Consider the following 15,772-nt stretch of genomic DNA (forward strand, 5'->3'; position numbering starts at 1 on the left):
GAGCTAACCAGTACTAAGCAATTAGTGTAAAGTTCTTGCTCAAGGAAACAACAGATTGATATCTATTTTCACTCTTATATGCTCATAAAACATAATTCAAAATAGACTGCACCCCTTTCCTAACATGTAATAAATCAAAATGGAACGCTATTTCAGAAGCAATGGAAAACAAAAAGATATGTCACCCAAAATAATGAATGGTTCTGATCACTCCTGTGAATTTTTGTGGAAATCCCACCAGCAGTTCAACCTGTGATCATTGGACAGGATTGTTTCTATTTTTAGCTCTGGAAGCAATTTTGTTCAGCGAAGAAGAACATGCAGGCGATATGCACTAGGGATGGAAAAATTCACTCATATGAAGTTGCATTAAAATCCCACTAGTAGCTTGACCTGTGAAGGCCGGACAAAATTTTCTATTCATAGCTCGGACGGCCATTACGTGCAGCAAAGCGGAAAATGCCGTGACATGCAAAACTAGGGATGGTACTGAACTCCTGTGAATTTTGGTGAAAATCCCGCCAGTAATTTGACCTGTGATAGCCAGACAAGAGTTTTCTATGTTTAGCTCTGGCAGCCATTTAGTGCAGGGAAGGAGAACTTGCCAGCGATGTGCACAAAAAGGGATGGTACTGATCACTCTTGTAAAGTTTGGTTGAAATCCCACCAGTAGTTTGACCTGTGAAATCCGGACAAAATTCTTCTATTTTTATGCCCCGCTTCGAGGAAGATGGGGTATATTGTTTTACTTATGTCGGTCGGTCGGTCTGTCGGAATATTTTCAGCTGATTATCATGACAACTATTCTCAAGAAGTTTTCATATTTCAAATACTTATTGATCATAACTAGTAGATGATGCCTATTGATTTTGGGGTCATAAAGTCAAAGGTCAAGGTCACAGGGGACTTAAATGTCAGAATGGATTCCGCAAATTATCTTGAAATATATTCATTTCAAAGTCTTCATATTTCATATACTGATTGGTGATAAATAGTAGATGACCCCTATTGATTTTGGGGTCACCAGGTCAAAGGTTAAGGTTACAGTGACCAATAATGTCAGAATGGTTTCTGTTGTTTATCTTGAAAACCATTCATCACAAAGTCTCTATATTTCATATACTAGTTGGCCTTAACCAGTTAATGTCCACTATTGATTTTGAGGTCACTAGGTCAAAGGTCAAGGTCAAAGTGACCTTAAAGTTTAGAATGGTTTCCGCTGATTATTTTAAAAATTATTCATTACACAGTCTTTATATTTTACATACTGATTGGTCATAACATTTAGATGATCCTTATTGATTTTCGGGTCAATAGGTCAAAGGTAACGATCAAAGTGGCCTTAAATGTCAGAAAGGTTTCCACTGAATATCTTTAAAAAAATTTATAACAAACATATTTCACATACTGATTGGTCATAACCAGTAGATGACCCCTATTGATGTTTGGATCATTAGGTCAAAGGTCAAGTAGATGAACCCTATTGATGTTTGGGTAACTAGATCAAAGATTAAGGTCACAGGGTCCTTTAATGTCAGAAAGGTTTCCACTGAATATCTTGAAAACTATTTGTAACAAAGTCTTCATATTTCACATACTGATTGGTCATAACCAGTAGATAACCCCTATGATGTTTGGATCACTAGGTCAAAGGTCAAGCAGATGAACCCTATTGATGTTTGGGTAACTAGATCAAAGATCAAGGTCACAGGGTCCTTAAATGTCAGAATGGTTGCCGATGATTATCTTGAAAACTATTCATCACAAAATATTCGTATTTCACATACTGATTGGTCAAAACAATTACATTACCACTATTGATTTTGGGGTTACTTTTCTCATAATGCTGATTATCCTAAAAACTATTCATCACAAAGTCTTCATTGTTCAAATACTGATTGGTCATAACTAGTAGATGACCCCTATTGATTTTGGAGTCACTAGGTCAAAGATCAAGGTCACAGTTGCCTTAAATGTAAAAATTGTTTCTGCTGTTTTTCTTGAAAGCTATTCATCATAAAGTCTCATTTTGCACGTACTGATTGGTCATAGCCAGTAGATGATCCCTATTGATTTTGGGGTCACTAGGTTAAATGTCAAGGTCACAGGGGCTTTAAATGTCAGAATGGTTACATTTATATGATTATATATATTTTGTTCCAGCTACCCTCCAACTTTTATAACTTATTAATGATAGCTTGCGTTCAGTTTCAGGTCATTTTTTTTTTATAACTGAACACATTTATAGCATTTTTCTATAACAAAATTACCAATAGAATGAGTCAAGAGCTCATATATGTCGTTCAACATTTCTTGTTAGCTGTAGTGGCCATTTTGTGTAGCGAAGCCGGAACGTGCCGGTGATGTGCACAATTAGGTATGGTACTGACCACTCCTGTAAAGTTTGGGTGAAAACCCACCAATAGTTTGACCTGTGAAAGCCAAACAAGATTTTTTTCTATTTTTAGCTCTGGTGGCCATTTCATGCAGTGAAGCGGAACGTACCTGTGATGTGTACAACTAAGGCTGGTACTGATCACTCTAAGAAAGTGTGGTTGAAATCCCACCAGTAGCTTGACCTGTGAATACCGGACAAGATTTTTCTTTTTTTTAGCTCTGTTGTTCATTTTGTTTAGCGAAACAAAACGTGATGGTGATGTGCACAACTTGAGATTTACTGATCACTCATGTAAAGTTTGGTTCACATCCCACCAGTAGTTTGACCTCTTTTTAGCTCTTGCGCCAAGTTTGTGCAGCAAAGCGGAACGTGGCGGCGATGTGCACAACTAAGGATACAACTGGTCACTCTTGTAAAGTTTGGTTAAAATCCCGCCAGCAATTTGACCTGTGATAGCCAGACAAGATTTATCTATTTATAGATCTTGAGGCCATTTTGTGCAGCGAAGCGGAACGTGGCGGCGACGTGCACAATAAGGGATGGTACTGGTCACTCTTGTCAAGTTTGGTTGAGATTCCAATAGTAGTTTGAACTGTGACGGCCGGACATGACTTTTTCTATTTGTAGCTCTGGTGGCCATTTAGTGCAGTGAAGCAAAATGCGCCGCTGGTGTGCACAACTATGTATGGGACTGGTCATTCCTGTAAAGTTTGGTTGAAATCGCACCAAAAGTTTGACCTGTAAAAGCCATTATACAATCTTTATGAGGACGGGCGGACGGACAGATGAAAAATTGGACGGACGGACGGCGAAGGCAAAAACAATATGTTTTCCAAAAAATTTTTGAGACATTATTTTATATTTTGTGAAGAGAGGACTTTTCGACCCAAACCAGCCCTAAAAATCAATGTAGAGCTCTTCCCAATACACTTGCACTGCTGAAGCAATGCAGGCAACAATGATAGCCATAACATCTATACAGTACGTAAGACATCTTTACTGGTTTGCTTAGTTTGCAGCTCTTATTTTTTATTTTTCTCAATTCAAAAACCCTTACATTAACAATGTAAAGTTCAAGGAAGGACAAGTTTATTATACAAATTTATTAGTTTATGCGTTAATTCCTTAAACAATCTAACCGCTGTATGTTTTGAATCTTGTCAGCAAAGAGAATACATGTAGATTTTGGGGTCAATTATTTACACAATTTCCCTGCTCTTTATGTTTTGTATCTGTTCGGACTGAGAAACACTGGGTATTGTCAGATAGAACATCATTAACAGCAATATCGTGCTCCTAAATAGAGTAAAAGCAAACGTTCTGTTTAAGGTCTCCCTACGTAACCACTTTTTTTTTAAATGTCCATCTTCGTCTTTTTTTGCCTTTTGGAGTTTTCAAACTATTTTTTATTGGCCTAACTAATAGTTATCATTTCTGACCTTCAACTAAATGTAATTAGACAAGTTCTTAAGTTACAGTATCATTATTTTTTCCTTTTTCCTTTTGGTTGGGTTTTACATCGCAACAATATTGTACAGGTCATATGGCGACTTTCAGCTTTACTGGTAGATGAAGAGCAAGGCACTAGCGGGCACCTGAGTAGAACCACCGACATTACGTAAGCTCGTTGGATTTAAATATCAGGAATCAAGATAAAATTCACAAAACTTTATCAACTATCATTTTACCAGTGATATGTTTATAAATATACCTATTATTTTATTAGGTTTCCGCTCGATAAATCTATCACAAATCTGTATAAATTGCGCAGTCTGTTCTTTTGAGGGAGTTGCTCCATGGCTGAAAATAATGAATTAATAATGATTCTATGGAATTATTTCATTGAGGATGCGGACAGTGTGTTTGACGGCGGGGAAATTACTTGTGTTTTGTTAATGCTCTTTATTTTTTATATTTACAATCACACTTTGCCAAGTAAGCATTAAAGTGACATTATACTCATTTCTTTTGTTTCGGAAAATAGAAGAGCTAGAGGTTATTTCTTATACAAATTCGGCAAGAATTTTTAGCTTTTTACATGAAATCTATCTCAAGTTTACCAAAAGACTATCATACTTTATTTGATTTCTACAAAGAACTTCTTAAGAACTGATTATATCAAATATTAATAAAAAGTAGCCAAAACACTTCTTTGATATTCCTAACGGGAGTAATAAACAAATTGTATGGAATATAAAATCTTTATATTTTCATAATTGTATGAATTCTTACATAATTTTTGTAAATGATACTATTGATGCAAATGACGAGATCAGTGAACATCTTATTCTTTCGAAACTTAGACATAAATCAAATTGGCTATCCAAAATCTATACGCTACGAAATGCTATACCGCAATTCTGGAAATTCGTCTTAAGATTTGACAAATCAATCAAAGCTAGGGTTAATACTGTCTTATCTCCTTTACTCATAAAAGAATCAAACTTCAACAAAGAAATTTATAACATACTTAGAAACAATAAATAAGTAATAAAAAGCATACATTCATCGCTTATGGGAAATTTTAGTTGAACATGACATTCCGTGGAATATAAAATCAAACATTGACAATAGATATAAACAGTTCCGTAATTAATCGTTCATAATATAATACCGACAGGGGATAACTTATATAAATGAAAATTGAAGAATAATCCGAAATGCATTTTAATCAATTGTACTGATAGCACAGAACATTTCAATCACTAAATGCTTTCTTTCTGGAAAAGAATTATTGGAACTTTTAAGTCGCTAGAAATCTGTGAACATATTTTTTATCTCAAAAATATTGTACAAGGTTAAAGTTTCGAAGAAACGCAGATATCAAATCTTTGGCAAATTAGTTTGATTTTTACAATTATTGGCTTAAGGATATATAATACTTATTTGATAAGTAACTAACGTGCCGATAGTATAAACACTCATGGAATCTTTCTACAAGAACTTAACAGTATGAAACTATATCTTGTCCATAAGAAATATAATTCACATTTTATTAAACGCTATACAACAAAATGTCTGACATGTTAAAAGATACTAATTGTGAGTAAAATTAATTTATAATTGTTTATTACAGCTATGTGTACCTTTTTCTAAATTGTAATTCTTACAGAAATGTTAAAAGTTCTTACTGTACAAATATTATATGCAAATGTTTTTTAAGCTTTTAAATATAATATTTGAAAAATGTTCCTTTAACATACCAGCTTTTTTACTATCTTGATACAACTAAAGTCTGGAACAAGATAAATTGTTTGACTAATTGATATATTAACCCATAGCCTGCAAGTGACAACAGATTCTACCCATGTGGCAAGTACAGACCAAGATCAGCCGTCACATCTGTGCCATCCAATCATGGCCAGCACTGTTCACTATTAAGCTAATATTCATTTTGAAATTTTCCGCTTAAAATGATAAATGGTTTTGTCAAGTGAGGCCATTAAAATATTTAGTAGGGAAGGGAATAATAATCATGTACCGATACACAAACAAGCATTAACAGTCTGAGATAATTTTTTGTTCAAATTTTATTCATCTCATCCATAATTACATAGATCATACCCTATGCATTGTATCTTCACATATTCACACCCCGTCGCCATCACTGCATTACTGTCATAATACTTGTTAGTATTTGTCAGATCCACCACAAGGCCTAGATTTCTCTGTAATATGAAACATATGCCATTGATGTTTGTCCAATAAAAAAAGAAAGATCTTACAATAAAAAATTGTTTCAAAAAAAATTCTTGCCATTACCAGTATATTTCTCTCTCTCTCTCTTTCAATTGATTTCTCTTACAGCTGCCTTCAGGTTTTATTTACTGTTGGAAAAAAAATGTGTTGTTTCAAACTGAGTATTTCAGTAATTTTATCTTGGAAAAGTGCATCATGCCTGTTGTACAGCAAATGGGCCAATTTTTCAAAATAATACATGTAATGCAGGCTTTTTCAAAAACTATATTGCATTTACAATTACTTTTTGTGTCTGTTCAAAGAACTTACTATCAAGCAAATGTGCCAAAAAGTTTTTTATGATAGCATTACCCAAAAAATACCATAGGCACTTGGAACAGTAGTAGAACTTGTACCAGCCACATCCACCAGCTTCTGTCTAAAAATCAGAGATAAGTTTTGGACCATGTAAGAATGTCATTACCTATGGCAGATGCTTGAAGTTTCATGTGCAGTATAGTGCGATCAACTGTATCAAATGCCTTTGGTAGATCCTAAAGTATTATGCATACAATACTGCCTTTGTCCATTTACAATTTAAAAAAGCCTGTTAAATTAATAAAACATGTGTCAGTTGAAAACCCCCTTCTAAACCCTGACTGAAACTGTCTGACCGTGACTCAACCCCATAGCTGTCAGAAGACCAACTGAGCTATCCGACCAGCTACAATATATCTATTCTAAACCATAACATCTTTCCCCCAATGTATTGATATTTGTTACCGAATTTCTGATGTTTACAGAGCATAATCAATTAAACTCTTGGTAAAATGCAGTCACAGGATGAGAAAAACGTGCAGCTTGACCAGAACTCGAACCCGTGACCCACAGAATAATGTACTGCGGCTGTAGAAATTGCGCTATCTGGCTTCTTACACTCCCCAACTAAATAGTGAACAGTTCTAAACCATGACAGATACTTGTAGATGTCTTAATTAACAGGTCGATTTATGCTTAATTAATACAAATAAGAAAACGAAAAACTTACATACTCATTGTCTTAATTAAAATAACAATTGTATAATTATCTTTACTACAAAAGGCTTAGACAGTTATTGGTTGTGCGATTATTTATATATGGCCAATTTAAAAATGAACATAACTGAGTTAATACATGTACAATATCTAATTATCTGTGCCGATAAAAAAACTAACAATTTTTCTAGATAGAAATTTTATGAAAGCTGATTTGTGCCATGTTGTATTTTGCATCAGGGGGCACCGAAAATACACCAAACGAACCACTTTTTTGTATATTTATGTTCTTTCAGGCGCCTGGTTACTTTTTGTACTTTGTCGATTTTCATGTGGCACAAATCACCCATAACAAAATTTTGTCCATAAATTCAAGTGCAAGCAACAATCTACTCAATGAAAAGTCTCCGTTGGGTTGACTCTGCCCGAGACCTGAAGCTTGAGACCGGTGTCCTCCTATTACAAAAAGATAAAACAGGAGCTGTCCTGTTAACACTATGCGCATCTTAGGAAAAATCAAAATAACTATTCAGAATATGATATTTTTGAGACTTTATAAATTATATAGCTTGATCTAAGTTTAAGGACATTTTCTTCCCTTAAAAAGACCAGAATTAACCTACTAGCCCAGTGAGTGTGGAATATATATCTATATTGTCATGCAACCGACCGGTGGAATTGCACCATGGACCCTGTGATTACTAGTAATGGATACTTATTTAATCTCAATTCTGGATAGGTCATTATGTAACCTGCCAAATCTCAAAGTTCAAAAAATAAACCACAAACATCAAGGCTAAGTCATCCTTTACAATATCCCTTTAACTTTAATACAGATACTATTATTAGCCAGCTAACACTGGGTATAAACCTATAACCTGTAGACTTATAAGAACATGTATTATCATTTATAAACTTTAATGCAAGTCTCAACCCTTTTATAACTATGTCATAACTGTAACTCTTTAAATACAGAAATATTATAAGTCTCATCATATCCTTATACTAAGATATACATGTATGCACATAACATTAATAATTCCCAGCTTCTATTAAACATTTGAAATCCTACTAACATTGGTACTTGTTAAACACAAATGCCCCCGGCTCAAATTCTTGTCAAAAACAATATTAAAATATTTAACAATTCAATTAGGACGGAAAAAAATTAAAAAATGTAAACACATATAACATATAACTTGACAGAGTCATAGCGTTTTGTTATTGTGAAAAATATAAGTTCGCAAGTCATTTCTATGACTTATGATGAAGTTAAAAAATATTCAACATTATCATATATACATGTAAATGCAAGACCTTAACTTGAACCCAGCGATCCCAAACTCCGACCGAACTTAAAGACTACACATTAGGTATGTTCCATGTAAGTATGGGACATTGGTGAAAAAAACATCAACAAAGCCTGTATAAAAAAGTGTAAAAATCTATTTTAGCACTGGTCACTTCACCCAAATGATCCCTATCTCAATACAAGGATGCGACGTGGACTATTAAATGTATTAATCTACCAAATATAAAAGATATCCTTAAATAAATAAAGTAATTAGGAGAAATTAAAGATAAATCCAACTTGCCGGAATAGGTTAACATTACAAGCTCCTTTTTTCAAAGTGATAAAAAGGGAGATAATTGGGAAAATGGATGGCACAGGTTTTAGATATATCAACTGGCCGTGTTAAGTTAACCATTTCTTCATTTTCTAAGTGCTGAAAAGGGCAATAACTTGGTAAAAATGAAAGCCATAACTTGCCCAGATCATGTATATTGTGTTGAAAAGCAAGTGTGTTAAGTATGAAGCCATTGGTATAGGTACTACTTAAGAAAAATCAAACTTGCTGTTTTAGGTTAACCTCGTACGGACAGACAGACGGTTCAATTACTATATGCCCGGGGCATAACAACAATATCACAATGCACATGCTTTTTACATAAAGTTATTAAATACAAATATAACAACATGTTTGTTTACTTGATTTTTACGAATCAAAAGGTATTTAACACAACATGACATTTAACTGCTAATAATAATATCTCCTACCATGGGTCAAAAAAGCATTCCATAAGAGCCGACGACCCTCACCGGCGTCGCCAATAATGAGCTTATGACACTGAATCATAATGACATCTTTGGATAATGCTGCTAACATTCCACATGAATAACCTTAAAATGTCTATTTAGTAATGAGAGTTTCAAAGTTTCATAAGAAAGTGATATAATTTTTACTGTTTATATAATATGTGTTTGCATATTTGACTTAAGTATGATTTGGTGTACCTATCCTAAAGGCTTGTTTTTTTTTCTTTATTTCTATCATGATTGAAAATTTCATTTGCAGGAAAAATACTGAAAATTTAAAGCAAATAATTTTAAATCTTAGTTGAATTTTCTGAATTTGTTTTGTAACATTTACAAGAATACATAATATTTAAATAAAATAAAGAGAAATAATACAATTTCTTTTATAACCTTTAAGATATTCAGACTTAACATATATCTTTGTAACATCCGTTCCCTACCCACACAGTCCGCAAAAGATGTAATATTATGAAAACTGAATCCAAAAAGTAATCCTTTCTTTTCAAAAAGTTTTGTAACAGACACCCTAAGGTACTTAAAAAGCAAATATCACCTTGTATGTTTAACTTTATTTTTTTTTTTAATTAGATGCTAACACAATTGGCAGCAGGTAATCAGTTTCACTTATTTAAGTATTGAGAGCGGGACGATAGATTAGATGTATCGAGGGGTTTCCTTATTGTTTATGTATTTTATTGTCGGTAGGTTTTATTTTCAACCTTAATTATTTTTATATGACAATGCTATGAAACGATTTATATAACATGAGCAAGCGCTTGTCAGGGGCACATTCGACTTTTTTACTTTTTCTAAGAGTAAAAAAAATATTAGCTTAAACAAGTCTTTAAAAAAATTAAAGAAAAAAAGTTATTTTTTTTTATTTTAAGAGGTCTGTCTAGTCACACTTATTTGTATTATTTCCATAAATGTTAAGGCGATATAATCGAAATTCAATCATTTGACAGTCAAGGTTATTTAAATGTCAAGGTCATATCTTAATTATTCTACATGTCTGTTTGGTCACACGTTTTGTTTTTTCTACAAATGAATCAAATCCGACACATATGCCCCCTTTCTAGCCCTTGACTCTTATTATTGGTAATTTTGTTGTAGAAACTTGCCATAAATGGGTACATAGAAGAGTTCAATTGTTGAAAAAAGAAAATAATAACTTTGTGTTAAATAGTTTTGAAGATAATGAGCGGAAACCATCCTGAAATTTAAGGCCCCTGTGACCTTGACATTTGAACTAGTGACCCAAAATCAATAGGGTCAATAGTTAAGACCAATCAATATTAGAAATATGATAAGAATACTTTGTGATAAATAGCTTTCAAGATTATAAACAGAAACCATAATAACTTTCAAGAACCCTGTGACCTGGACCTTGACCAAGTGACCCCAAATCAATAGGGTCACTTTCTAGTTATGACCAATCAGTATGTGAAATATAAAGACTTTGTGATAACTAGTTTTCAAGATAATAAGCGGAACCATTCTGACATTTAAGGCCCCTTTGACCGTGACATTTGAACTAATGACCCCAAAAGCAATACAGTTCATCTGCTGGTTAAAAATCTTTCAAGATAATAAGCAGACATCATAAAACAATTCAAGCACCTTGTGACCTTGACATTTGACCTTTTGACCCCAAATTCAATTTGGATCATCTAGAAATGACAAATCACTATGTGAAATATGAAGACTTTGTGATGAGTACTTTTCAAGATTATCAGCGGAAACTCTTGACCTTTAAATGACCTTGACCGGCAATGTCAAGTTAATGACCTTTGGTTAAATTGTTAGAGTAATGGTTCTTTGACACTGCTTTCGCCTTAATGTCCTCTACCACTGTGTAAAGTTTTTAAAAAAAATCATCTCTTAGGGTTTATGCTCACAAGAGCACAAGACGACGGACGGACAGAAGGACATGGCTGCGACTATATGCTCTCCCTTCGGGAATCATAAAATTCGGCAAAAAAGAGAGCAAAATTTAGATATTTAACCTTGAAGTTTTATGGTCATTTATGAATTAAGGTCAATGTTAGTCTGGTCGACATAAGGGTCTTGTGCCAAGGGTTGATGTGGCCAAGTATGAAGTCAATACATTAAGAACTTAAAAAAGTTATGATCAAGTTACAAGTTTGCAAAAAGCAAAAGGCAACCGCATTGACAACAGATTAAAGTGTCTGCCTTAAACACAGAGAAGCATAAATTCGAGCGGTGTCACAACTTTCTTATTTAATATCAGTACTGATTTTCCCGGGAATTGAAAGTGAAATAATTTGTTTCAAAATCAAATTTCACATGAGCAAGTTTAACATTAACCAAGACAAAAAAATGTAAGCATTCACAATTGTCGTCTACATTTTAAGCCAAGACAATACAAGAATAAATGAAAATTTAGCAAGTTAACTGCCTTACCTACCTTGTCCCAATCCTTAACCAGCTAGAACCAAACATGACCAGTTTCTCATAGTGTTGACTGACTAACTTTAGATTTCATTTTAAAAAAAAATCAGGTATTTGTTTATAACGACAGTAGTTGAAGTTTTAAACATAATAAATAAACTGACCTCAGGATTCTCTAATGACTTTAACAACTCATCAAAGTCGAATCTGTTTTCAAGATCAATGACAAATTTACTGTCCAGCGGTGTCTTGAATGGAATAAATTTGTCTGAAACAAATTTATTGAATACTAGTATCTTTATTTGACATACATGTATAATAATTCTTATCAAATCGTATACCATATACACTGTACTTAATTATGAATATAATAACATGTTAGTATGAGCATTAATTTGGAATGAATCACTTTTAAGTGGCATTCAAGGTAAGTTTACATTTTGCAATAATTCAGTTCAATGCTAGAACTTACTTTACATGAACGATAAATTAACAAGGAAATTTTACACTTGTAAAATGTGCGTAAACAGAATAAAACATTCCGAAGCAAAATATTATGCTGATATTCTAAGTAGGTTTTAATCATTTATTAATGATAGTCTGTGCATGCACAATTTACTCAAGAAGTATGCTAACATATTTCTTTTTCATACAATATTACATTTTTTTCACTTTCGCTTTATACACTTTTAGCATATTCAGCAGGCAGGGTTTTTTCTGGCCCGTTTTGATGACCGATATATTGGGTCATGTCCCCAATGCCAAAAAATATGTTTTTGTTTTGTTTTTGTTTTTAGGAAAAAATCTCCCCATTGAAGAAACAATTATTAAAATAAGTAAAATTTTTGTCACTTTGTTACATTTAATTGTACTACATCAAAGAAAATAGTAATTTTGTATGTTCCGTGTTGAAATATGTGATAATGAGTGGAATATAAAAGAAGTTTAAAAACAGTTTGTTTTATTGAAACATCATAAAAAATCCCAATTCTGGAGGTCAGGTCATGTTCTCAATGTGCGGAGAAAAAACTCTTATAGCTTACTGCAAGTATTCACTTACCGATTATAATATCTCCCTTCTGAGGACATTTTAACCAGTAATTTGGTGGATCAAGGTTGAGTGGCGTTACAATGTTTACTCCTGAAACTGAAAGTTGAAATTTTCATTTACATGTATCTATATATTGTGATTCTATTTGTATCATAGTTTGGGTACCTTTCTGTTTTAAATTGTATACATATACAAGCACAGTGCGTTAACTGGAGTGCAGGTGTTATTTACCCGCACTCTAGAGCATGCCTATTGATTGGCTCATCTTTGCTGTGGTTTACTTATTGTAACGGCAGAGAAAGGGAAAGCGATAGAAATATCATATTCAGATGTTTGTTCATTTGTTACTTTTTTCTGAGGTTTCATATTGTAATAACAGGGAACGTGTTTTCATGTTTGTCAATAATACGAAAGAGAAAGAACATCAAAACACTCGGCAATGTGATTAATACTCTAGGGCTACGCCCCATCAAACAAATCAGATAAGCGGAGCAGTGGCCTAATGGTTAAGGTGTCTGCCTCTCAACCCAGAGATCATGGGTTCTAGCCCTACTCGGGTCACGACCATGTTTCTTCATATGACACCAGTACTGGTTGGTTCCAGGAAGCAGACTCGAAAGTGATTAATATAAGTTGCAAGAACTTGTTTCGCAATCGAGCTTAAATAAATATGTTTAAACCAAACAAATCAGATGGCCTCGTGTTTCGATGCTCTTTCTATTACTTGTCCTGTATCAAATACAGTATATGGAGGCATCCAATATCAATTGTGTTACACATAAATATTATAATGAGTGTTTTGCATAACATCTAAAACATAGTATCGCGTTAATCAAATATTGAGATTCATTTCCTTCCAAAACAAAGAAAGTTCAGGTTATATTCTCCTTTATATCCTATAAGCAACTTGTATAATTGTATAATTACTAAGAAGTCCAAAAAATAAAAATAAAAGACGTTTGCTAATTGTGGGAGCCGCCATTTTGAAGAAAGATAATTCAGTCACACAGTCACAAGATATTCTATAAATTTGTTTTTTCTACATTCAATCAGTAAAAGTAAAACTGGCATTTTTTTATCATTTCCAAGAAGGAAGAAAATCGATAAATTAAAAGGTAAATTTAAACAGTAATGGATGCTTCCAAATTAATTCACAATAAAACCACATCACCGATATTCATACCCCATTCAGTTTGTACATTAAAGCATTAATAATGTAGTCTACTCATTTTTTTAAGACATCAAACCGAAAAAAGCAACATTTTATTTACTGTTATACGGGGAAGTCTTTAATTTTACATTACTTTTGCTTGCCTGGCTAGACTACAAATGTATATTTAAAAGAAAATAAAGTAAAAACAAAAATGAATTAAATAAATACATTTCTATACCTATCAGCAAAATTTTCAGTGTCATTTCTAGTTGGGTGCCATTGTTTTTAATGTAACTCAATGATAACCTTCGGGGTATTTTGGTAACAGAACAGTAGCTTTTTTGCTAAAGAATAATCGTTGTGGTATTCCGATTAAAAACAGAAGAGGTGCATGAAATACTGAATCATCGGCAAATGGTAACTTTAAAGGAAAAATATCAATTAAAAAAAGACATCATTTTTTTATCTGAGTGCATAGGCTTTCCCTACTTACATATAAAGTGTCTGCTTGTTAAAACATGGTTTTAAAGAGTAAAGTCACATAATATTCCTGCTGATACGGGGAAATCAAAAATGGGTCCAGGTATTAAATTGGCTTGCACGACTATAGACTACACGTGTTTATTTAAAAAGGAAAACAAATAAAACAATTAAATAAATATATTCTGATAACGGAAAAATCTCAACTTTTCTGCTTAATAATAATCGTTGAGGCATTTCAAGTGAAAACGGAAGTGGTGCATGAAAAACCAAACGACTTTCTTGGTCATAGGCTTTGCATAATTTAATATAAAAAATATTAGTATTATGATTGCAATCACCGTTTATTTACCTTCTTGTTTCAAAATGCAATAAGTACTGTAAACTAAGGGTAAACTAGCGTATAATTTTCAACCAATACAATTAGGGTAATGTCAACAAAAACTATCAAAATGTTCGACTTTTCTATAGCATTTTAATTTAACATGTTTATTTATAAAACAATTTATATTAGCATCGCGGAAATATATGACAAATGGACTATTGGTTTGCTAGCAGTTTCCGGTCCTTAGCAGTTTTCAGCTATTTTTACCACTAGGGCATCTATGGTACTTCAAGGGATCAGAGAGACATTTGTTTTCTTTGCAACTAGTACAGGGATTTATATCTCATGAAGCTTTTCCTGTTTAAAGTTACCTTACTGAAATCTTGCGTTATTTAAAACTAAGCAACACCTGAGGAATTTCTAATTTGAATGCCCATGCGCAATCACTGAGACCCCATTCCAGGTAAATTAATACCTTTGAACAACATATTTGCAGACGACACGTAAAAGGTTGGGAAGTTCTATTTCTTTGTTATAATCATTTCAACCATTCATACTTGTACTGAATTATATTCAAAATAAAAAAGGTCCGAAAACTGCTATGAAATTTTGAATATAAGTTAAAAAAGGTGTAACATTCAGGCCTATATTCAAATAAAAAGAAAAGTCAAAGAGCAACATTGAAAACATGGTAAAGCTGGACACGTTCCCGACTTTGTTGTGTCAAAGTTTAATACTCCTTCTTTTATTTTATTTGTTTAAAAGTGCGGCGATTTTAGACCGGAAACTGCTCGGAAACCAATTTATCGTAATCATTTGTTTAGAAGAAGTATGTTTTTAAAAACTGGTTCTTGTAATACGTGTATACTGGTGCCTCATATTTCCGTGGTACCAATAATTTCAAAGTATTAGGCATTATCAGTCTCAAGTGTCTCCTAGAATTCACATACCTGCCAGGAGTTTTGCTTTCACTTTCCTATTGTATTTTTATCAAAATGTAACAAATACGACTGTTTAAATTTATCACTTTATTCAGATTAAGAAAAAAAAGTAAATTATTTCACCAATTTATTGTTAGCTTTCATACCTTTTAAGGCAATGGTCTTTTTAAACAACCGTTGAGATTTTGATAAATGCCATAG

General features: G+C 33.0%; 2 protein-coding genes across 3 annotated transcripts in view; both read right to left on the minus strand.

Annotated features, from left to right (window-relative positions):
• LOC132724979 (amine sulfotransferase-like) overlaps positions 1 to 15,772 on the minus strand; it is a 131,120-nt gene that overhangs the window by 19,471 nt on the left and 95,877 nt on the right. The window lies entirely within an intron of this gene.
• LOC132724977 (mRNA-capping enzyme-like) overlaps positions 1 to 15,772 on the minus strand; it is a 49,681-nt gene that overhangs the window by 8,011 nt on the left and 25,898 nt on the right. For both annotated transcript variants that reach the window (XM_060709965.1, XM_060709964.1), the window contains 4 exons: positions 12,682 to 12,768; positions 11,786 to 11,889; positions 5,963 to 6,066; positions 4,110 to 4,198 (listed from right to left, as the gene is read on the minus strand). In XM_060709965.1, the coding sequence (XP_060565948.1) occupies positions 4,110 to 4,198; positions 5,963 to 6,066; positions 11,786 to 11,889; positions 12,682 to 12,768 (384 nt within the window). The remainder of the gene's footprint in view (positions 1 to 4,109; positions 4,199 to 5,962; positions 6,067 to 11,785; positions 11,890 to 12,681; positions 12,769 to 15,772) is intronic.

The sequence above is a fragment of the Ruditapes philippinarum genome, unplaced genomic scaffold (assembly GCF_026571515.1).
Source record: "Ruditapes philippinarum isolate M1 unplaced genomic scaffold, ASM2657151v2 ctg732_1_1_1_1, whole genome shotgun sequence".
NCBI lineage: Eukaryota > Metazoa > Mollusca > Bivalvia > Venerida > Veneridae > Ruditapes > Ruditapes philippinarum.